The sequence below is a fragment of the Prionailurus viverrinus genome, chromosome F2 (assembly GCF_022837055.1).
Source record: "Prionailurus viverrinus isolate Anna chromosome F2, UM_Priviv_1.0, whole genome shotgun sequence".
Lineage (NCBI taxonomy): Eukaryota > Metazoa > Chordata > Mammalia > Carnivora > Felidae > Prionailurus > Prionailurus viverrinus.
The window spans coordinates 23,386,055-23,411,333 of NC_062578.1; the positions used below are offsets into that span (position 1 = coordinate 23,386,055).

Sequence of the window (25,279 nt, forward strand, 5' to 3'; positions counted from 1 at the left end):
CTGCACCTGACCTGAATATAGCAGGCCCTAGGTATAATGTGCTTGAGTACCTAGCTAGAGCCAGGCCTCTGCTACCTGTTATTTTTTCCAGTGTTTGGTTAGTTCCCAGCTTCATCAGCCCCTGTGTTGTTGCTGGAATGCTTGCTAGTTAACAGAGTAGGCCAGCCACGTCAGAAGCTTCCTCTACTGCTCTGAGGGACAAAAGACTTGCCAAAGTAAATGGAAGCAGAATCAGTCAGCAGGGGAAAAAAAAAAAAAAGTTTCAGCTGTTTTGACATGCTACATACACCTCACGAGCTCTCATTCAATTCTTTTGCTGCTTCATCTCTAAATCTCATTTATCTACCCAGGCCTGATGCTCTTTGACTCCAGTCTCCTGCTCTTGGGTAATACTGTTCCCGACTCAGCATTCATGTTGGATCTGTATCTGCCAGCTTTCCATCTGACCTATTCTGACACCTTCAAGACTTACTTCTAGAACCGGTACTTCCAGATTCATTTTTCCTATTCTCCTACCCCTTACCTCACACAAGTTGACATGGTGGCATGGTTCAAAAGGTTGCAGGTAATTATCCCAGAGTTATTTGCTAGTATCGAAAAAGAGGACTGTGCTGAAGGACTTTGATTCCTTGCTAACAAACACAGTGAACGTTCAAAAAAATAAGTCATATAATTATAAAAGCATGTAAATGTGTAAGTAAGCAAGTAAGTATGTAAGTAAACTTCATAAGCCATCTTCCTCAAAAATTCACAATATTTTTAAATTATTACAAATAATAGTTTTACATTAAAATGTTGTCTACAAAGAAGATCAATTATTTTGCTATGCAATAACTTTAAGACTGCCAGGTTTTTATCTTTAAACAAATTATTTAAATAAGTCCTCAAAAAAAGTAAAAAAAAAAAATAGTTCTAAAGTGGCATTTACCAGACTTAATTGATTCACTTTCAATGAGTCACAAAAAAAATTGATGGGCGTGCCTGGGTGGCTCAGTCAGTTAAGCATCTGACTTCAGCTCAGGTTGTGATCTCATGGGTTCATGAGTTTGAACCCTGGTTCAGGGGAGATCCAGTCCCACTTGGGTAGAGCATGAGCTGCATTGGGTGAGCTCGAACCCCACTTCAGGTAAAAATAACATGAGCCCCACTTCAGGTGAGCCCCGCTTCTCTCTCTCTCTCTGCTCCTCGCTCACTTGCGCCTTCTCTCTCTCTTAAAAAAAGAAAAAAAAATAGGAGCACTGGGGGGCTCAGTCAGTTAAGTGTCCAATTCTTGGTTTCAGCTCAAGTCATGATCTCACCATTCATAGGATCAAGCCCTGCAATGGGCTCTGTGCTGACAGTGCAGAGCCTACTTGGGATTGTTTCTCTCTCCCTCGCTCTCTGCCCCTCCCCTGCTCTCTCTCTCAAAATAAATAAACATTAAAGAAAAAAAAAAACAAATATAATAGATGAAACTTGCTTTATGCATTTTTTAAAACCTGAAGACCTTAATCAGAGGTAGAAAAATTAACTCATGATATATAATAATAGAATGTGCTGATATACAATTTGGTGTAGTTGTCATTATTTTCTCATTGAAAACTTAAAATACCTCTTTCTAAAATAATAAAAAGCTTTAAGAAATACACTCTAGAAATAAACACCTAAAAAGCTTTGAGAAATATACTCTAGAAATAAACACCCAGATAATGTCATCAGAGATTTTCCTTGTCTAATAATCAGTACAAGTAACTGCATCTACTTTATAACACACAAACTTACCTTTTTTTTTTTTTTTGGTGATAGATAAATATGAGCATATTATCTCTGGATATTTTACTTCCACATTCAATTATAACAAATGATAACATTGCTTAAGTAATTTATACAAAAGCTTTACTTTGATAAACTTGCTGCAATACTATAATGAATCCACTGGGGCTTCCAGAAGGGGAAAAAACAATATGAATTCAGTGTGAAAACATTTAAAAGCACAGCCAAATGTTCCCATTTGACTAGAATGTTTATGAATACCCATAAAATGGAAACTGGCCTAAGACATTCTAAATTCCTTTTTCAAAAGGGGTACTCAATATACTTCACAGAAAAAAAAATTGTTTAATAAAGTCAAAACCAGTTTTTATCCTAACACAGGTCTAAATTTTAGGTGATTTCCACCCCCCACCCCCCTCAGGGTTTAGAGTTCTAAAAATATTTCCTAGAATTCTTTAAAGCTAAGCATGTAAAAAGAAAAATAGTGCCCATATTTTACAAAGTAAAATACTAGAATAAAACTGTTCTGGGTCCTAATGACATCTAGACAGTACAGTGCTTACTACCATAGAAGTATTCCCCCCTCTTCGGATATTGAGGTTCCCATCAGAAGTTTTCATCTCCAACAAAAGCCCAAGATGCTAGCTCTCAATCAAGCAGGAAGGCAGCAAATGTACACCAAAGGTTTTTTAAGGTACTACTATATACATATACTATATTAGGTACTCTGAGATAAAGAAACGTGGAGATTATAAATTGGGAAAGAAGGTAAAATTTAAATATGCATGAGAAGTTAATCAATATGAGATACTGTATATTAGTGCCAAAATGTCTGCCACATGGTCAACACTTAACAAATATCTGTTGGTTTTAACTGGATTAATTAAAAATGAGATCTATGAGTCTAATTGGAGAAAGTTGCTTTGACAAGCCAATTATAACAAAAACAGTTTGGGTACAGTAAGCAGAATTTCAATATAGACTGAGTATTAGATGATTCTAATCAGTATGAATCATGCCTAATGTAAAAACACAAAAGAAAAACTTCCATATTTTTTAGGGATATACACTAAGTACACAGGTTAAAATGATAGGTGGCTAGATATTACCTTTCAAATACTTCAAGAAAAGAAGAAAGAGAGGGAAGGAGGAAAGAAAAATTGATAGCTGAAGTAAGTGTGGCAAAAATCTTAATTGTTGGGTTTGGATGCTGGGCATATTCCTCATATGCTATTTGTATTCCATTGTATTATTATTTGTAGTAAACTATTAATTAAGTATATCCACCTTTGGGTATGTTTGAAAATTACGTAATAAAAATTAAAGGTTTCTTCACTACTGGGGCTTGAGTTGGCAAATGAAGATGAATGGGTAGAATTTTAAAAGGAGGGGGGCACCTGGGTGGTTCAGTCAATTAAGCAATCAATTCTTGATTTCAGCTCAGGTCATATCTCACAGTTCATGAGTTCAAGCCCCGCTACAGGGCTCCACGTTCACAGCGAGGAGCCTGCTTTGGATCCTCTGTCTTCCTCTCCCTGCCCCTCCCCCACTTGAGCTCAAGCTCTTGTGCTCTCTCTCAAAAATAAGAATATTAAAAAAAACTTTTTTAAGTAAATAAATAAAAGGAGGACATATTAGGCATTGTGCCTCAATCCGAAATCTCTAAATCTCTAAATGCCTAAATCTCTCAGCAATTCTGAGTCCCTCATTCCTCACCAGCTACCTTTCTTTTCCTAATTTTCCTGATAACCCAAAAGCTCATGCTCTTGGCCCTGTTCCATCTTCTACATCTATTTTCTAAATTATGTTTCTAATTCCATCCGCATCCTACCCCCAGTAGTTAACAGCCCCTGACTGCAAAGCGTAACCTAAGTTAGAGATAGGCGTTCTGAATTATACACTCTGTGGTAAATAACCTGTGTGAACTCACAGTCCCTTCAAAAACCCAGATGGTCTACTCTAACATGTCCCTGACACTTGAATGTTTCAGCCAAGCAGCAGGTGGGCCTGGAAGGAATGAATGTTATTAGTTCCTAGTTTGCCTTGCCCCCACATCTTTATTCCAACCTGGGGGCTTCTAATTTTTTTCAGTAGTTACAAAATTGTTTTCTAATACAGAAGTTAGAAGTACCTGCATCACAAATTCCCGACGCCGAGGCATTCCTCTTTCTGAAAGCAAAACATAATCTGGCTCCTTCTCCTTTTTGGCCTGTTGAATTTGAGCCAGGCGGCTAATGGGGTTCATTCCTTGACCATACTCTGGTCCAGCCTAAAAAATAATTTGAGAAAATTTCAAAATATGCTTGCAAAACCTATTATCAGATCCTTTAAGAAACAGTGGTTCTCCCCTCATCTTCTGTACCCCAAAACCATGACTAGAGAAGATAATGCAACTGGAGAGTCATTTATGAAGATTTATAAAGGCAAATCATAGAATGGATCTGAAACTAAGACTTCTATGGGATTTAGGGCTCAAAGGCATTATTGATAACTTGGGCTAAGGCTGCTTTTAAACTCTTTAATATATTAGAGTTGCTTCACAAGTTCTGTTCGTCAAAAAACACCAAAAAGAAAGTAAGAAGATAAGCCATGAGCTGGGAAGAGACATTTGCAATATATATAACTACAAAAAAAAGATGTATCCAGCATCCGAAATATATTTTTTAAAACTCCTAAAAAGTATTAAGACAATATAAAAGAAAAATGGGCAAAGGAGATGAATAGATATTTAACAGAAGAAAAACATATGAAAGGATAATCAACCTCATTATGACTCAGAAAGTGGGGGTGCCTGGGTGGTTCAGTTGGTTAAGTATCCAACTCTCGATCTCGGCTCAGGTCATGATCCCAGGGTCATGAGATTGAGCCATGTGTCAGGCTGTGTGGAGCCTGTTTTGAGATTCTCCCTTTCCCTTTGCCCCATTCCCATTCTGCACGCACATGCGCTCTTGCCCTCGCTCTCTCTCTCAAAAAAAAAAAAAAAAGACTCAGAAAATGCATGTTAAAACCACAGTCAGATACTATTTCACACTCATCTATTTGGCAAAAATTAAGAAGTCTGACAGCCCTGATTGGTGAGGATAGGGAAAACTTATACACTGAGCCTGGCTGGCTCAGTCAGAAGAGTGAATCCTGATCTCAGGGGTTGTGAGTTCAAGCCTCACACTGGGTATAGAGATTACTGAAAAAGTAAATGAATAAACTTAAAAAAAAAAAAAACACCTTAGGGGCACCTGGGTGGCTCAGTTGGTTAAGCATCTGACTCTTGGTTTCAGCTCAGGTCATGATCTCACGGTTTGTGCATTTGTGCCCTGAATCAGGCTCTGCACTGATAACATGAAACCTACTTGCAATTCTCTCTCTCTCTGTTCCTCCCCCACTCTTGTCTCTCTCTCAAAATAAATAAAATTTTAAAAAATCCGTATACACTGCTGATAATATAAATTGGAAAAGAATCTGGCAATGTCTAGTAAAGCTAAAAACCAGCAGCCTCTTCATAGACATATAAATACCCTTAGAAAATGGTTTCCCATATGTGCTAGCTCATATATACAGGAATATCCATAGCTGCATTATTTGAAATAGCAAAAAAACTGGAAATAGCCTAAGCATTTATCAACAAAATAATAAATTATCTCATGTTAATACAGTCGAGTGGCATATAGCAATGAAAATGAATTAAGGACAGCTGCATGCCTCACAATGAATGAAATTCAGAAAAAAAATTTAAATAAGACAAGAAAAGCAAGCACAGAAGAATACAGTATGATATAATTCATGTAAAACCCACTAAAACGACAAAACACTGCTGAAATTAACCAGGATCTCAATAAATGAACAGACATATGTTCATGGATCAGAAGACTCAATATTCTTAAAATGTCAAGTCTCTTCAAGCTGATCTATCAATTCATTGCAATCCCAATCAAAATCCTACCATACTTCTTGTAATACTTAATAAACTAATGCTAAAATTCATGTGGAAACACAAAGGACAGATAACCAAAACAACTTTGAAAAAAAGAAGAAAGTTGGAGGATTCAGACTATCTGATTTCAAGATTTATTATAAAGCTATGGTGATCAAGACAGTATGTGTAGTACTGGCATAAAGAGACAGAGACCAGCAAACACAGCAGCATCCAGAAATAGACCCATACATATATATGGTTAACAGATTTTTGACAAAGGTAGAAAAGCAATTCAATGGGAAAGGGTAGTCTTTTCAACCACTGGTCCTGCAACAACTGAATATTCATATGCAAAAAAAAACACACACAAAAAAACAAAAAAACCACAAACTTAAATCCGTACCTCATTATCATTAACTCAAATGGTTCACAAACTTAAATGTAATATCTAAACTATAAAATTTCCAGAAGAAACACAGGGGAAATTTTTGTGACTTGGTTAGGTGACAATTTCTTAGATACAACACTGAAATCGTATCCCATAAAAAATAATAAATTAGACTTCTTCAAAATTAATAATTTCTGTTCTTTGAAAAGGTTAAGTCACAGGCTTTAGAGAACATATCTGCAAACCATATATCTGATAAAGCACTTGTATGTGGAGGGGAGCGAAATAGGTGAAAGGAATTAAGAGGTAAAGACTTCCAGTTATAAAATAAGTAAGTCATAGGGACATAATGTACAGCACAGGGAATATAGTCAATGATATTGTAACAACTTTGTATGGTGACAGATGGCATCATTTCATAATGTCTAAAAATATTCAGTCACTATGATGTACCCCTGACACTAATGGGATACTGCATTTCATTTATGATTCAATAAAAACATAAAGAATTCTCACTGAAGAAAAAAAAAAGAACTTGTATCTATAATGTATGAAGACCTCTCAAAATTCAATAATAAACTTATTATTTACATTTTATTATTTTTATTGTTATTTAAGTTATTACTTAATGTTTCAAGTGGTCAAAAGATTTGAACAACACCTCATCCAACCTCATGTGCTACCAAACACATAAACAATGCTCAATATCATTAGCCACTGGAGTAATGTGAATTAAAACCACAATGAAGTATCAATACACATGCATTTGTACAATTGAAATTCAAGACTATACTATGTATTAGAAAGGATGTGCAGCAACTAAAATGATGGCTGCTAAAAATGTAAAATGGTATACTCATTTTAAAAAACAATTGACAGTCTCTTAAAGGTTGAGTATATGCCTACTAAATGACCATGCCATTCACTCCCAAGCATTTACCCAAAAAAGAAAAGGAAAACTTATGGGGCACCTGGGTGGCTCAGTTGGTTAAGTGTCCGACTTCAGCTCAGGTCATGATCTCGCAGTTCATGAGTTCGAGCCCCACGTCAGGCTCTGTGCTGACAACTTGCTCAGAGCCTGGAGCCTGCTTCGGATTCTGTGTCTCCCCCTCTCTCTGCCCTTCCCATGCTTACGCTCACTCGCTCGTGCTCTCTCTCTCTCTCTCTCAATAATAAATAAATGCTAAAAAAAAAAAATTTTTTTAAAGAAAAGGAAAACTTATCCCATAAGACATACACACATGTTCACAACAGCTCTATTTATAGCCCAAAATGAGAAACATCCCAAATATCCACCACAGGGTGAATGGATAAACAAAGGGTGGTATAACCATACAACAGAATACTACTTAGCATGAAAACAGAATCAGAGGCGCCTGGGTGGCTCAGTTGGTTGAGCTTCCAACTTCGGGTCATGATCTCGTGGTTCATGGGTTCAAGCCCTGCACAGAGCTTTGCACTGACCGTGCAGGGCCTGCTTCAGATGCTGTCTCCCTATCTCTCTGCCCCTTCTCCGCATGCACACACACGTTCTCTCTCTCTCTCTCAAAAATAAACATTTAAAAAAGCTTTTTTAATTAAAAAAAAACAGAATCAATAACTGTTAACATGCAACGACATGGACGAATCTCAAAATGATTATGCTAAGTAAAAGAAGCCAGCCAAAATGAAGGTAGTTGCTTGGGAATGGAGGGTGGAAGGATTACAAAGGGGCACAAGGAAACTTTTGGGAGCAATGGATAGATTCATTATCTTGATTATGGTCATGGTTTCACAGGTGTACACATATATCAAAACATACCAAATAGCATGTTTTAAATATGTACAATTATACTTCAGCAAAGCTGTTTTAAAAGCTAGCTAACCAAATGCAATTTTTTTCAGAAAAAAACAAACATGCAATAAAATTATAAGGTCAGGAAACGTTAAATATAAAACTAATATTGTGATTAACTATGTGAGGTGGTATCTGGACATAACAGAGGAGGGGCCTACACAGCTTCAATCTCATTGAGAAATGTTCTAGATGCAAGTTGGGCAGTAAGTTTTCATTTAACGTAATAGGCTTTTTAACTTACATACAAATACCGTATAAGCCATTTAGAAGGTACTCTATTTTTTTTTTAATTTTTTTTCAACGTTTTTATTTATTTTTGGGACAGAGAGAGACAGAGCATGAACGGGGGAGGGGCAGAGAGAGAGGGAGACACAGAATTGGAAACAGGCTCCAGGCTCTCAGCCATCAGCCCAGAGCCTGACGCGGGGCTCGAACTCACAGACCGCGAGATCGTGACCTGGCTGAAGTCGGACGCTTAACCGACTGCGCCACCCAGGCACCCCGAAGGTATTCTATTTTTAACGTTGTATGGGAAATGTTTATGAATAAAGCTTTTAAAAAGATGTTTTTAAACTTATATATAGCTGTTTTAGTGCCTTCTAAAAGGTTTAAAAACAAAAAAACAATCTTTGCAAATCAAATATTCTGTGTGCATATGAACTTTCTTCATATATTACTCCTAGAAATGAAGCTGTGTATTTATCACACGGGCAGAACTCTGTTTCCACCTGTGAAAATTTACTCTAAAACAAGTATTAGAGGCAAGGGTAATCACTATGTTGCAGGCTGTGTGTGTCACACTAAACTTGTATATAGTCGGAGTTCTTCCTGGTTCTCCATCACACCTAGTTTGCTGCTGCAGGTCAGATCCTGCAGGGTCTTTTAGAGTATATTTAGGATTTTGGACTTTATCCAAAGAGCAATGGGAAATTACTAAAAGATTTCAAGCAGAGGCATGACATGATCTGACTGGTGTCTCTGAAAGATAACACTTTTTAGAAGATCAGTTGACAGGATGTCAAAAGTACTTACAGGAAGGCCAATTAAAAACCTGCTATAGCAGTTCAGTCAAGAGATGATTTTGAGCCGAACCAAATAAAGATGGCAAAGAGATGGAAATAAATGAACCAACTGAAGAAATACTTAAGTGATAGATTCAATAGGATTTGATGATAGACTGGATATAATGGTTAAGAGAAAAGTTAAAAATGACTCCCAGGTTTCTGTTTCAGCAGCAGTGGGATGGTGATGCCAGGCACTGTGACAAGGAATGCTGGAGGAGAAGGAGTTTATGATGAGTTTGATGTGCCTGTGAAATAAATAAGAAGTGAAGATGTCCAACAGGCAGCGCATAGCACAAAAGAGTACCTGAAAATCATCTATACAGAGACTGAATTGAAACCCTAGAAGTATGAAGAGAAGCCTAGGTGCAGTAAGAGAAGAAGAAAAAGACTGAGAACTTCAGTTACTGCAATAGTTAGATGGAAGAAGAGGAGAGAAAGGGAAGATTTTAGCTTTTGATAAAATTCTGGTTTCTACCCATACTTAATAGCAAAAATGAAAACTAATGAATTATAAACGAAGTAAAGGATTGATAAGAACAGACAGATACAGACAATAAGTTATAAGTCTAAGAGTGGGATATCAACAAAAAGGTAAAGGGAAGTTTTTGAGTCTAGCACTAGAAGTATGCCCAGTTCCTGAAGACACTCAAATAAATATGTACTTCCAATGGTACGCTGCCTTTACTCTTATTTAATTTGCCTCTTTTAAAAAAATGTTTTTAAGTTCCAAAACACTGTTGATACGGATTCCAATGACAAAAAAACAGATGCATAAATCCAATTAGATAATAATGGAGTCTGAGAACATTAAGAATGGCTGGTTTCTTCCCTTGATTGAAATTAACTACTAGCATCTCGGACAATTAATTTATTCCTTGGGTATCAAGTCTTATGTTCTCTTTCCACGAACTAGTATAGACAGTCTTGTAATAGTTGTATCCAGAAAATTTTACCTCCAACGTCGGAAACACTTATCTAAATTCTCATCTTATAGAAGAGAACCGCGTTAAAAAATAAAATATAGACCCAAAGACATAATTAAAACAATCTAACATTGTAACAAGGTAACTGTGTAGCATTACTCTTAAAATCCAAGAGGAGTTCACAATCAACCGGTTTCAGATGGGCACTGGAAACAGACAGGACTGGACCTGGAACCCTACTGTTACATGATCTTGGGTACGTTTCTTAAACATCAAGGAACTCATCGGTAAAATGGGATAAAAGCTACACCACAGCATGATTAAGAAAATTAAATAAAATGTGATGTTTTATTATTTTAAATAAAATTAAAGTAAATCATCAACAGTTTATTCTCTACTTCTACTGCATAATAAGGAACTATAGAGTCTACATGTATAAGACATATGAAGAAGGGAGGAAAATGCTGAAAACCAAGATACTATTCCAACCTGACCCATTTATTGGCCCACCATAAGGTGTGATTATACTTAAAATTATCTAGATTCCAACTCACTGTATGTATGCTGTTTTCTTAAAATAACCTTACATTCCAGAAGATATCTATAGGCTTTATTTTAACGTAAGACAGACATGGTACAAGTAATTACAAGTGTGATGTATGTGAAGAAAAATGTAGGGGGCTAACCTACTCTGGGAATGGAGGAGAACACAGAAGCCTTCCCTGAAGAAGTCAAGTGTACGCTGAGATCTGAATGGTGAATAGGAAGAAAGTTCTGGAATAATATACTTATATACTAGAAGTAGCAGCAAATAATTCTGAGAATTTAAAATGTTTCTCTCCACTCTGGGGAATAACATTTTAAACAATAATCTTGCTTTTAATGGCTATAGTTAAAAACAATAGGGTTATATTTATATCCTATATAAAAATGTATAGATCTGGGGCACCTGGGTGGCTCAGTCGGTTGAGTGTCCGACTTCGGCTCAGGTCATGATCTTGTGGTCTGTGAGTTTGAGCCCCGCATCGGGCTCTGTGCTGACAGCTCAGAGCCTGGAACCTACTTCAGATTCTGTGTCTCCCTCTCTCTCTGCCCCTCCCCAGCTCATGCTCTGTCTGTCTCTCTCCCAAAAAATAAATAAACATTTAAAAAAAAAGTATAGATCTTTTCTAGCCTAATGGCTCATTATTCATAACTTATTAAGATTAGATTTAGTTTAATAAATTCGATGGAAATTATTGTGACCAGTTTTGTACTACCATTCTGATGTAGAGCACTGTTCTTTCATCGTGGAAGAGCTATAGATTTTATACATAAAAAGATTTAAGACAAAAAATACAGACTCACTAATACATAGAACAAACTGGTGGTTGGCAGGGGGGAGGGGGATGAGTGAAATAGGTGAATGGGATTAAAAGGTACAAACTTCTAATTACAAAATAAATAAATCACAGGGATAAAAAGTACAGCATAGAGAATACAGCCAATAATATTGTAATAACAAATGGTGACAGATAGCAACTACACTTATCGTGGTGGGCTCTCAGTAATGTGTAGAACTGCTGAGTCAACATATTGTACTCCAGACACAAGTATGTCACTGTATTTCTACTATACTTCAATAATAAAAATTCTTTAAAAAAAATTTTTTTTAATGTTTATTTATTTTTGAGACAGACAGAGACAGAATGCGAGTGGGTTAGGGGCAGAGAAAGACACACAGAATCCGAAGCAGGATCCAGGCTCTGAACTGTCAGCACAGAGCCTGACATGGGGCTCGAACTCATGAGCTGTGAGATCATGACCTGAGCTGAAGTCAGACGCTCAACAGACTGAGCCACCCAGGCACCCCAATGATAAAAATGCTTAAAAAATATTTCAGAAAACAGACCAAAGATATATTCACATACATCTAAAATGTGAATAGACAGGTACAGAATAACAATAATCTTTATTGAGCACTTTTTATTTGTATTGTTAAATACTTAATAATAATTACTAATACATTCTGTGTATTATCTCAGTTAACACATAACAATCCCATGAAACTAGTTCAATTATTATTCCTACTTTATAAAAAACAAAATGTAAGATTAGAAAAGTTAGGTTACTTGCTCAGGTCACAGGGATTCACACTCAAAACGGAATCCAAACGTTCTGTTCTGAAAACCATTATCCTAAATACTGCATGTCTCACTTATACATGGAGTCTAAAAAAGCCAAACTCATAAAAACAGAGAGCAAAATGGTGGTTACAGGGTCTGGGAAGTAGGGGGATAGGAGAGATGTTGTTTAAGGGTGCAAATTTGCAACAAGTAGTAAATAAGTTCTGCAGACCTAATGTACAGTAGAGTGAAAAAGACAACAATGTTGGATTGGAATCATCAGACTTGCTAAGAGACTAGATCTTAATTATTCCAACTCCTAAAAAGAAGTGATAATTATGTGGTATGATATAGGTGCTAATTATCCCTACAATGACAATTATAATATATAAATATATCAAATCAACAGGTTGTGCACCTTAAATTTACACAATGTTATATGTCAAATGTATTTCAATCAAAAACCCACTTAAATGCTAAAAAAATAAATAAATAAATAAATAAAATAAACAACCATTATCCTACACCCTAACCATGTGGTTAGAGCATATGAATGAAAGCCAGCCCTCAGAACCACTAGAACACGTAAGTGTATCTATTTGCCATTTATTTTTAGTCTACTTTACATACCATGTAGAATGCTATTTCAAGGAATGCATAACCTACACCTTGTCATAATGATAGTATTCATTAAGAACACACGTTTATGTACTTATTTATGTGAATATGTATGCATGTATTTTTAAATAAAGCAAAGCTACAAAATGCAGAAAACCTATAAAAATACCAGTTGAACCATAGTACAATCTAAACAAAAGAGGTTCGTCACAGATAAAACATACAGTTGATCCCTGAACAAGGTGTGGGGGGGGGGGGGGGGGGGCGGGGGCAACGCCCCACTCAGTCAAAAATCTGTGTATAACTTTGTTTTTTTGTTTTGATTCCCCCAAGACTTAACTGGTAATGGTTAACTACTTAACTAGCCAACGACTGAGCAGAAGCCTTACTAATAACAGAAACAGTGAATGAACACATATTTTGTATGTTTTATGTATTATATAGTGTATTCTTACACTAAAAAAGGAAATGTTATTAAGAAAATCATAAGGAAAAAAAGAAAAAGAAACTTATAAGGAAAAAATACATTTATAATACTGTATTTACAGAAAAATTTGCATATAAATGTACCCATGTGGTTCAAACCCGTGTTTTTGTAACCCTTGATTCCTAGAGCTAACCCAAAGTCTGCTAGAGAAGTGACACTGAGCTGGCAAGTGACATGCTGGCAACTGAAGGCTCTCTCTGTACACAGAAGGCTAGCTCGTTCATCCCATACACAGTGCGCACTCATGGGCAGTGTCCTGTACTCAGTGCCGACTCAGCTCATTCCTTTTTGGGTTGTTGTTGTTAATGTAAACAGAAAAACCTGCTCCAGTAAAAGAAAGAGTCACAGCATCTTGCAAAAGTGTGTGCTCTGTTTTCTTCTTTGGCCAAGCTCTACATGCCTGAAAGTACAGAAATAAAATAGTACCGTCTACCTCGCAGGGCTGCTGCTAGCATCAAATGTGATAAAGCACACGAAGTGCTGGGACAAAGCTGGCCGCACACGGTGCTTTATACCTACCAGCTGCTGCCACCGTCACCAGCATTAGTATGACTCATATGATTATTACTCTGTAATCCATCATCATTTCATGAGAGCCCAACAAGTTACTACATTACAGTGCTGTATGCAGAAAGAACGTTGGGTTGGAAAACAGTCCTTCAAGTTGTCCCACACGTGAGGTGAATAAAAGCGAGCAAATTCTTTGAGCACGCATGTTTCATGAAACCTTACTGTAAAAGGAGGGGTAACGTCATCTACCTTACACAGTCCTGATGAGAATCACATGGTGACCATGAATGAGAAAGTATTTTTTTAAACCATAAAAACTAGAAATATGGAAGGTACTGTTTTTTGATGAACAAACACAGGTATACAAGTGTCTAAAAGCAAAACAAGGGTGCTGGGTGGCTCAGTCGTTAAGCATACGACTCTTGATTTTGGCTCAGGTTGTGATCTAACAGTTGGTGAGTTCAAGCCCCACATCAGGCTCGACGGTGATGGTGTGGAGCCTGCTTGGTATTCTCTCTCTCTCCCTCCCTCTCTCTCTCTCTCTCTCTCTCTGATCCCTCCCCCCCCCCACTCTGATCACATATGCACTCTCTCGCACTCTCAAAATAAAAGAATGAACAGTAAAAAGAATTTTAAAACAAAATAGAGTGTTATTAATTTATAGTCCAGGACCACTGGTAACTCTGGGATTGTATATAATCCATACATTTAGGTGCCTGTCCTACGGAAAAATTTTTATCTATAGTTACCATAATATTTATATAGTAAACCTGACTAATGTTCACAAGCACACACTTACCTTTACTATTGTTTTAGGGCGTTTTTTAAAAAATAATTTTGGCTTTTCAACCACAGGAAGAGGCGGGAGTTTCTTAAGCTCCTGTAGGACGGTGGTTGCAGCACGCTTCTTGGAGAGTTTTTTGCTATTTCCCTCTCCTTCCGCAGAGAACTCTCCTACTGACACCCTAGTAACAAAGCTTTTCATATGTGGTGGTCCACTTTCTTTAATAACCTATTAAATATAAGTAAACTATTGAATATAGGCTCTTAAGTAGTGTTATCATCTCATGCATCTTTTAAATACTCGTATCATAATCAAAATTGAAATCACAAAAAATTATGCCAAAATTATAGATTTCTTTAATAAAGTTATATAGACATTATATAGGGACCATTCATTTTTTGATACTTATGCTGCTTAATAAAATGAAGTTGAAAGAACAAAAATCTAAATAAATACATTCAATTCACACTCAAAATTTGTATTTTACTAGCTTAAAATAGGCAATTCTAATTATGGTGACCCAGTTTCTTATGGAACAGAAAATTAAGAACATAAAACATACCATATTGGATTAGCTACACAGACCATCCAGAATAATAGTTTGTATATAACTGTGTAAATATCTAATTTCTCCTCTGTAAGAATAAGTTACTGAAGTCCAAGGACTATTTCTTACTGGAGTTCTCTAGCCCATAAAGCATCCTACAAGTGGAAGCCTCTCAAAAATAACTTTTGGGTGAAAATAACCTATTTTTGATGGAGACCTCAAAGGCTGTTTTATAGAAAGGAATGTTTACTCTCTGTGACATGATCTTAAAAAGGTAAGTAGACATACCATAAAAAAATACCTATGTTTCTAGAGTAATGGATTATGAATCTGCCAGCTATGAATGAGCATTCCTAAACCCTGTATTAATGTGCTCTTTAAAATATTCCAGTTTTTGGAGGAAAGGTGCTCTCCAAAACCCAAATGCTAAAAACTTTAGTCTCCTTCAAAATTCAGACCTTTCATAAAAGAAACCCTATTTAGTTAAATAGTTTACCATGTAAGTTTACATTAAAGTTTTGTCTTCTAATAATACCAATTAGGAAAAGGAAAACAACACAGTATCTCAATAATCCAACATTACTGGGGTTAAGAAACTTATGAGAAGCATACTATCCATGTAATTTAACCTTACTAGTTGAAACACTAAAACTGTTTATTTTAATAACTTTGATGGGCACCCTCCTCAATTAGAAAAAAAAAGTACACATTTTACCAACTTAACAGAATACTAAATATTTGACCTTTTTATTGTTCACATTAGATCATTATGAACACCAAATATTCTATACTATAATGTATTGATGCTTTCAAGGAATTCTAAGACTTGTAAAACTATTCCTATTCATTGTAGCCTTTAAAAGGCCCATGCTCCAACAATTTTTGAGTATAGGTAATTACTTTTGATAGTACATTTTCCCTATCATTTCTTGCTAGGACCAACAGGCCGTCAAGTACATTCTATTCCTGCCTTCCTCATTCTGCTTTTAATCTGCTAGAGGCTAAGAAATCAGATAACCCAACTTTAGGAGGATTGTGTCTAAAAAGACAGGTTCTCAGTCAAGGTCAGTTGATCTTGACAGTGAATAAAATGTGGGACCTTTCTAGTAGGTGAACTCCACACACTTTGAAGGAGGAAACTCTACAACCGTTTTAGCTTATTTCCTGGGTTTTGTCTATTTTTTAGATATCTGAGTTACAAAATTAATGACCTCTTAATAAAGAAGGTATTACAATGATTTAAAATGTTTTCCCTTTTATATTTCACATGATTTTTATAAATATTTTGTGACATGTTTAGCTGGCGGTAACGTAGAGAGCTGCTAATTACTTGTTTGTGACTTACTGGTAAAAGTTAAATTTAAACCTATTTTGGTTCCACAAATTTAGAAGAATTTAGATATCCATATATATGTGTCACAAAATATTAACTTGAATACTTTCAATTTGATCCTACCAAAAACACTAAACATATTTGTAGCATACTACAAGTCTACAAATTTTATATATATATATATATATATACACAAAAAAAAATATATATAAATATATTTATATATATACATACAAAAAGTTTAATACAGCAAAGCCAAAGAGATCCGCAGGAATCCATGATATTCTAGTAAGTATATTATAGTAAGTATATAGTAAGTATAGAAAGTATATTCTACTTTCTCCAGGGCCTATATGATTTCATGATAGACAGTGAGAGCATAAGAAAGCACCTGAACTCTTTCAGGAGATTAGTATGCCAGCTAATTTATTTGTTCGTTTATTTTAAAAAGTGAGGAGCAGGGGGAGAGACATGAAAGATCTCTACTGAGCACTTACCTCAAAACTGACGGGCATATTTCGCTTCAGAGCAATTTCAAACACTAAGCTGATCTCAGATTTGTTTGCATCTTTGTCATCATCCATTTCTTTTCCGGATTCACCGTTCTAAATCACAAAATACAGGATGACAATGAAAACCCGCTTTGTAGCAAACTGCTACATATATTCTACAATAAAGAGGGCCTATCTGAAATACAATAAGAAAAAAGCAACTAGAGACTGTATCTTGTGGATTCCTATGTAACAAGAGTAGTTGTAGGCTTTGTTGTGAGGCTTTTTGTAATTTAATTTTTAGGGTTCCCCCCCGCCGCCAAAGTGGAAGAATAAATGTTGATGTGGAAAAATTTTACTCAACCATATACAAATTTGAGTTTATACTATGTCCCCAGACTCACTTTTCTTTAGAGATCTGTATCCCCCACCCATTAGAATATCCCCAATATTCTAATGCTATTTAATTTTCTGTAAACACTGAATGGTAGAAGGAGTACAGGATGTAAACCAGGATTTTGGAGCTCTTTGGTTCTGGCACCAATTTAGTTATTCACTTCTTTAACACATACTTCTGGAGGGCTTCATATATGCTGAACACAGGATAAGTCTCAGAGATAAAAAGATCAAGAAACAGTATCCCTGCTATTGAGAAACTTACGACGTGGTGTAAAAACAGATAAGCACAGAGGTTAGAGTCATAATGAAAGTGTACAAGGAGAAAAACACCTACGTCGGCCATTAACTAAGATGAATCTCAAAGGGGAAGGACAAGAGGTTTGATAGCAGGGCATCTGCAGGGGTTGAACAGTACAGTTTGCAATAACTAAGTGGATAGCTCAATAACAAGGTATCTTATAAGACATGTCTGGGCTGGAGATACTATTTTGAAATCAACAGAGAGAGTCGCCAAAGCCATGGAATGGGTGAAATTACTCAGGATCAGCCTCAATATCCTGGTCTGTAAAATAAAGTGGGACTGAAAAAAATCCACACAAATCTCTTCCACTTTAAATTCCTTGACTCTAGATTAACACAGTGTATTCTATACTCAGTAAACATAGCATTAAATCTAAGGTAAATGAATGCTATTTCCCATCCTTGTTCATATCCTTAAATCCTGTGTTGCCTCAGAAGTGAACTCTGTGGGTGAACCAAAGTTCTCCAAGGTAAGGTCATCCTAGCAGGAACACATGAGCTTAGTGCAGGAGGCACGTAATCTGAGAGGCAGATCGTAGCAGGCCACCATTCTAATATTCTTTCCTATCAGAGGAGATGATTTCTTTTATTTATAAAAATGCATTTGTTTGTCTTGTTAATAATCTCACCAGGGAACGATAAGGAAGAGACAGTCACATGTAGCAGTAACATACCTGAGGTGATTTTTCTGGAATAGGCTCATTCTGCAGTGCTTGAAGGGCTTTCATTGCAGCATTGTGTCTAGCAGCTTGTCGAGTCTTTCCTTCCCCAAAAAATTCATTGTTTCCTACAGTCAGCTGAACATAAAAGATCTTGGGCATTGGGCAATGATACCTAAAATAAGAAAATAAAAATATTAATGTTTGTTCAATAAAATCATTCTATAATCATCAATAAGATTTGTTTTCTTGAAATTGATACCAACCATATAATGTACTATATACCCTCTTATTAACCCCAGTAAAGTTTTAACCTCACAAATGTATTTATAAAAGATAAAATGAGTCAATATATCTATAGGTATCTATCTCCATGAAAAATATATTAGAGAAAACAATGTGAAACATAAATTAATATAGTAAAATTTATTCAATTATATCACAGAAGACTTCTAGTAAGAAGTTTTCAGTCAGATTTTTTTTTTAATGTTTATTTATTTTTTAGGGAGAGAGAGAGACAGACAGAGCATGAGCGGGGGAGGGGAAGAGAGAGAGGGAAACACAGAATCCAAAGCAGGCTCCAGGCCCTGAGCTGTCAGCACAGAGCCCGACACGGGGCTTGAACTCATGGACCATGAGATCATGACCTGAGCTGAAGTCGGATGCCTAACCGACTGAGCCACCCAGGCGCCCCAGTTTTCAGTCAGATTTTGACAGAAACAAGCCAAATGGTCTGTGCTGAAGGAGGAGACTCGCAACAGAGGCAGGAGACAAGCAAGCCCATTCAGGGGACAGGACGCAGATTTCTGTGCCTTCAGCAGAAGAGTTATGACTAGACATGGGAGGGGCAGAGAGATAGAGCTACAGCTCCATTCCAAAGGAGTGAGTACTTTGCCAAGTAGTAAGATCAGATCGAACATAAGAAAGAATGGGGAGGTAAGCTAATTCTTAAGCAGACAAGCAGTGTAATAATAAAACGTATTTAAAGAGAGAAATTTTAGCAGGTTCGCGTTTAACAAAACTGAAGTAAGGAGTCACAACTAGACAGCACCAGTGATGAAGATATGAGGCGATAAAAGGGCTGAGTGAGGAAAGAACAAACCTAGAAGAAATTAAGAAGAAAAAATTAAGAGGATATGCAATAAAATACACTAATTCAACAATTATTTGTGGAGGACATTCTATATGACAAGGGAGTATGACAATGAACAAAAACACATTGTACTGGGTAAGACAGATAGTAACTAAAGTAACATGCAGAGTATCTAGTATGTTAGAGATCTAAGTTAAAAAGAAAAAGAAGGAAAGGTTCAGAAGTGTTCGGGAGGTAGATTTTAGACAGGGTGGCCAAGGAGGGTCTCATTGAGAATAAGACAATTGTGTAAAGACCTAAAATAACTGAGGGAGGCAACACCCAGATATCTGGAACAGTGCATCTGAGGCAGAGAAAACAGCAAGTGCAAAGGTCCTGGGGCAGCAGTGTGCCAAGTATGCTCAATTAATTCAGAAGACGCTTATCTGGCTACAGTTGAGGAAGTGAGAAAAGGAAAGCTAAGAAAGGAAAAGAGGTAGCCAGATTCCTTAGTGCCTTACATAAAAGTTATTGTAAAGATCCAACTTTTACCCTGAGTGAAATGGCCAGCCACTAGAAGGTTTGGAAGAGAAGTAACATACGTGACTTGCATTTTGGAGGGATCACCTAACGATTATGCTGAGAACAGTAGGGGATGATGATGGAAGCAAGGAGATCTATCAGGAGACTACTGCAGTAACACAAGGGAACAGCAACAGGGACCTACTAGGGTAGCAGCAGTCCAAGTAATGAGAAACAGTTCAATTCTGAACAGATTTCGAAAGCAGAGCTGGCCGGGTTTACCAAAGGATTAATTATGGAATATGAAAGAGGAGTCAAGGATGACCCCAGGGCTTCTGAGCTGAACAAGTGGAAGATAGAGTACCTGTACACTGAGTCAGCGAAGACTGGAGAAGGAACAGGTTTGTTGGGGGTGGGTATGAGCCGCTCTGGTTGGGGGATATTAAATCACTCAGCCTGCTTAGACATCTTAAGTGGAGATGTCAAATGAACAGTCAAGTCTGGACTCTAAGTCTGGACTCTAGGAAAGAGGTCCAAGGTGAAGATAAAATTTGAAAGTCATCAATATATGGATGGAATTTAAAGCCACAGGACAGTGAGAACTCTGTGGGAAGGAGTGACAGGAAGAAGAACAGGCAAGCACAGGGTCCTTCCTGAAAGTTAAATGGGAAAAAGTAGATCTAGGAGGAGGGAGGGGGCAATTGTGGCAAATTATACTCATAGACCAAGTGAAATGATGACTGAGAACTAATACCACTGAATTGGGCAATTCAGTAAAAGTAAAAGGATTGATTTTGATGGGAGTGGTGGATTTACAACATGATGTCAAAAAAAATTAAGTTAAAATCAGTCCGGTGCTGAAAAATGTCTGTTTCAAAGCAAAGAGAAGTCCAACTGAAGTCCTACTACGTTTGGGATGATTACTGGACATCTGAAGAGCGGGGTTCTATATTCAGCCTGAGATAAACTGCACAGAGCCTGTCACAGAAGAATTCGGCAGGCAGATGGCACTAATTAGCGAAGGCTTACAGAAGGTAAAGGACCAGAAAGGGACATCAGCCCTGAAGATGCAGTTCTGGGAGACAATAACTGAAACCATGTGAGTGGGTCAGCACCTGGAAAGGGTAAGTGTAAAGGAACCGAAAAGGAGAGCCTAAGGCTGGGATCTGATTGAGGCCCGTGATCAAAAGGCAGGGGAAACAATAGACGGCAGTGAAGGAGACGAAAAGGGGGTCAGAGTTAGGAAAGAAATTACGACACAATGTCAGGGAAATCAATATTGTCAACTGCAGTGGAGAAATCCAGAGTAGGAAAAAAAGAAATGGTCGCTGTTTTAAATTCTTAAAGTCAATTTTCTTGGCCACAGTTTTCTATTATTTTGTTTTAAGATAAAGTATTTTAAATGTGTTTTCATTATGTCATAGGTTCTCATTTTAAACAGGCAAATATAAAAAAAGTTAAAGGAAGAAAAAGATCACTTACAGTAAAATACTCTTAATATGCTAAGACGAAGCATCAAAAACCACAATCTGTTTTGCTCTTCGATTACAGAACTAGTATACTGGGGTACACAATCTCTCACTGCATTCCTGAAGTGCATTTTCCTATTGTTTTAGATACGCTTACTGCATAGATCTTAAAAGACTAACAAAATAAATGCAGGTTATCTTCATCGTGTACACCACAAAATTCAGTTTTCCACCTACACAGTATTTCATGGATATTTTTAACTGGTTCCACTATAAAACTTTAAAACAGACAACCTGAAATCAGAAATTGACTCCTGTACTGAGATCTTACATGGCAAGCTTTCACCATAGAGCAAATGTTTACAATTAATTATACACTTCTGAAAACAGAGGTCCACAACTGGAATGCTAACAGACCTTTAACTACAGTAGAGGGAGTGGGCGCCACTATAATCACTAAGGCCTGCTGACAATTACAAAACTCATTTCGGTTTGCCACAGAGACAAACAAAATTTCTGTTCATTATGACTTTACTGGAATATGATGTCATAACACATAACCATACTGAAACAATCTGCTGATTTTCTGACCAAAATATTAATTGCACACTAAAGAGCCCTTGGGGCCTCTTCCTTTGTGGCCATCAAATATGGCTCTATATATGTATATGTGTATGCATGTGGATACATATGTATATGTATATTATATTGTGTAACTATCAGAGGAGAAATCAGGTTTGCTGTATTTTAACATAAAAAGTAAACTATTCTAGCACTAACAACAGGAAATACCAAGAGTAAATGCCTGACTTGTTTTGTTCTAGTTTCATTCCATCCTCTTACTTAACAATGATTCTTAATATTCTACCCCGCATGGTTTGATTACCTTATATATCACATCTCCCCATATCATGGTGACAATTAAAATTAACCAGAATGCCCTCAATAATGGCACCCAGACTGAATTATGGTAGAAATGATGCAGAAAGTCTCCTTGTATGTTAGGCCCAGGTCTCTAAATACCTGTTTCCTTTACTAAAGGAACATTCAGAGTTTATTAACTTTGAAGCTTGATATGTTCTAAGTAGAATTTCTTTTTCTATTTATTTCAAACATTAAGCTCATTCTAGGTAAAGTGCTTTTAATAAGTGATGTACACATTTCTAAAAATTAGGTATTTATGAAATCTTACATTGCTATTCTTAAATGATTTTTCTCAATTAGAATTTTTATTCTAAATGTTTATATTTGCATAGTGATTTGCAATGTTTATATTTGCATAGTGACTGTTATTAAAAAATGAGCCATGAAAACTCACTCATCCAGGCTATTAAAGTTTCAGGGTCAAATGGCCTCGACCCACAGCCTCCAAAATACTTTGCGAAGTGTGATCCCACTCATCAGAATTACCCTCAGTGCCTATTAAAAATGTCCATTCCTGGGGCGCCTGGGTGGCGCAGTCGGTTAAGCGTCCGACTTCAGCCAGGTCACGATCTCGCGATCCGTGAGTTCGAGCCCCGCATCGGGCTCTGGGCTGATGGCTCGGAGCCTGGAGCCTGTTTCCGATTCTGTGTCTCCCTCTCTCTCTGCCCCTCCCCCGTTCATGCTCTGTCTCTCTCTGTCGCAAAAATAAATAAACGTTGAAAAAAAAAAAAAATGTCCATTCTTGTGCTCCAATCCTGATCTGCTGAATCAGTCTCTGGGGATGGAACAAGAAGCTTCACTTTAACAAGATTCCCTGGTAAATCTTTCATACTAAGAGTCTGAGAACCACTGCTCCACGATATCACCACAGCTCACAATACAGCATACGTGATTTGATTACTTCAAACTCCACGCAAGCAAACGACCACACACATTCCTGTAGCATCATGGTTAGGTTTCCTATATATGTCTCTCACTTAACCTCACAGCGGCCAGGTGAGACAGATGCCCCCATGATCACCATGAGAGCTAACAAATATCCCCAACATGGTTGTGAGCAATCAGACTGAAGTCTATCTAACTTCAGAGCTCAAGACTCAGGAAACTCTTAAGTCATCTCCCAAAAATCTGCTTTATCCTCTTCTATTTTTGTGTTCACATTTGTTTACGAAATTTGTTATGTCCTTGGTAAGCTAAAGAACCTAATACAAGTTCCGTCTAAACCTAAGGTCCACTAGTAGACTTCAGAAGCAATTTACTAAATAGCCACTGAAACAAACAGAGCTCCATAATGAAATTCTAGGTTTTTATGGTATGTCAAGCCAAGCAGGATCAAAAAAGAGATACAATCAAGTAACCATCAAACTGAAAAGTCAGAATAATGAGCATCGAGTGTTACAGTCCTAATGGTCTAAGTTTTATAAAGGCTGCTTGTAAGGCCTTTTCCCCCATGCCTCTTTGCCCTCTGTCTGCTGGAAGTCTTATAAAAACTAAACAAATAAAATTTCAAATAAAATAAAATAAAAGCAAAAATAAATAAAATAAAATAAAATAAAATAAAATAAAATAAAATGCTTCCCTTTCTTTAAATCCCAAAAAAGTCTTTAGATTTGGCCTATCTTCAAGACATCACAAGTCAATACAGCAGTAAAGACAGGATGTATATTTGGTTCCTTTGAATTAACACTGTCTGACATTCCTTATAGAGTTTTGGTTTTGATTTTTGAGTTAAGGGAAGATTTTACATTCTTATGTAAGTATTCTTATAAGAATATACATAATTTTATTCGTATACTTCTATTTGACTGTCAGTTATAAGAAGTTTCCATATCATATATCCTTGCCTTCCTGCCTAAAGTTACTTCTTTAATGCTCTCTTTGTAGACTCCTCTTGTATGAGTCTAAACAACTAAAATCCATGTGTCCTCCCCTACCATTCAGTGACTGCTTTTTTTTCTAACATGTCTACTCTCCTAAGTATCATTTTTACAAGGTGAGAAAGACATATTCCAAATAACATGAGAACTTTTAAAAATTGAGAAATAATTGCCTCATTTTATTTGATAGCATTATTCATAAATCTCAACCCAGGTTAAGTGTTCATATCTCCTCTACAGGTTTATGTCCCGAAATACATGAACATGTTATCTTCTCATCTAATAAGGAGAGGCTTTTGATTTCTGTGTTTATTTCTAACATTGACTGAAAGCAGAAATGTCACTTAATCTTTCTATCTCAGTTTACTTATCTGTAAAATATGTGCAGAATCTATGTTTAAAGACCTCTAACAGCCAAAACTTAGAATTCAAATGACATGTTGATTATTTTGACTCTTTGTATGCATTTTGGCACTGCTAAGCATTCTTTTACTTGCTATAGAAAAATAATAGGTTTTATCATAAAGCCATAAAATAGTCCTTGGCCCACTTTCAAGCTTGTATGTATATAAAATGTCTAGATAGGAGAGGGTTCTTTCTCTATTCACATCTATAAATTTTGAAAATATATCTCTTATGGGATCTAAATGTTAAGTCTTGAGGAATTTCAAAAATTAGGACCTATTAAAAAAGATTCACAGGGCAGCTGAAAATAAGCTTTAAAGGAGGGTAAGGATAGTCTATTCTATTTGTAGAATTATTATAATGATGTCTAAAATGCCTAGGGGAAAATACAGAAAGATATGTACTAAAAACTGGGACAGGATGCCTTGAAGTGATGGAATTACAAATGATGTTCTCTTTCGTAATTTCAATTTTTTTTTTCAACGTTTATTTATTTTTGGAACAGAGAGAGACAGAGCATGAACGGGGGAGGGGCAGAGAGAGAGGGAGACACAGAATCGGAAGCAGGCTCCAGGCTCTGAGCTATCAGCCCAGAGCCTGACGCGGGGCTCGAACTCACGGACCGCGAGATCGTGACCTGGCTGAAGTCGGACGCTCAACCGACTGCGCCACCCAGGCGCCCCAATTTCAATTTTTTTTTTTAATAATACGGCTGTACTAGAGTATAAACCAAAAAACAAACAAAAAAAAATGTTTAACTGAAATAAGTCTAGTCCCAATCCAAATAAAGGTAAATCTGTGTTCCAAATGTAAATTTGATTAATTAGCAGAGTGACTTGTGGAACACAGAATATAATCCACAAGAGTAAATAATGTGTACTGTGTTACTGATGCTAGTACCAC

At 36.7% G+C, this 25,279-nt stretch overlaps 1 protein-coding gene across 20 annotated transcripts in view; it reads right to left on the bottom strand.

Annotated features, from left to right (window-relative positions):
- Positions 1–25,279, bottom strand: part of STAU2 (staufen double-stranded RNA binding protein 2) — a 310,084-nt gene that overhangs the window by 176,978 nt on the left and 107,827 nt on the right. For 19 of the 20 annotated variants that reach the window (XR_007148653.1, XR_007148652.1, XM_047842650.1 and 16 more), the window contains 4 exons: positions 18,123–18,282; positions 16,756–16,863; positions 14,394–14,606; positions 3,884–4,021 (listed from right to left, as the gene is read on the bottom strand). Coding sequence is in view for 18 of the 20 variants with exons in the window: in XM_047842650.1 (XP_047698606.1) it covers positions 3,884–4,021; positions 14,394–14,606; positions 16,756–16,863; positions 18,123–18,282 (619 nt within the window). In the remaining 2 variants the exon portion in view is untranslated. The remainder of the gene's footprint in view (positions 1–3,883; positions 4,022–14,393; positions 14,607–16,755; positions 16,864–18,122; positions 18,283–25,279) is intronic. The other variant, XM_047842661.1, reaches the window with a different exon arrangement.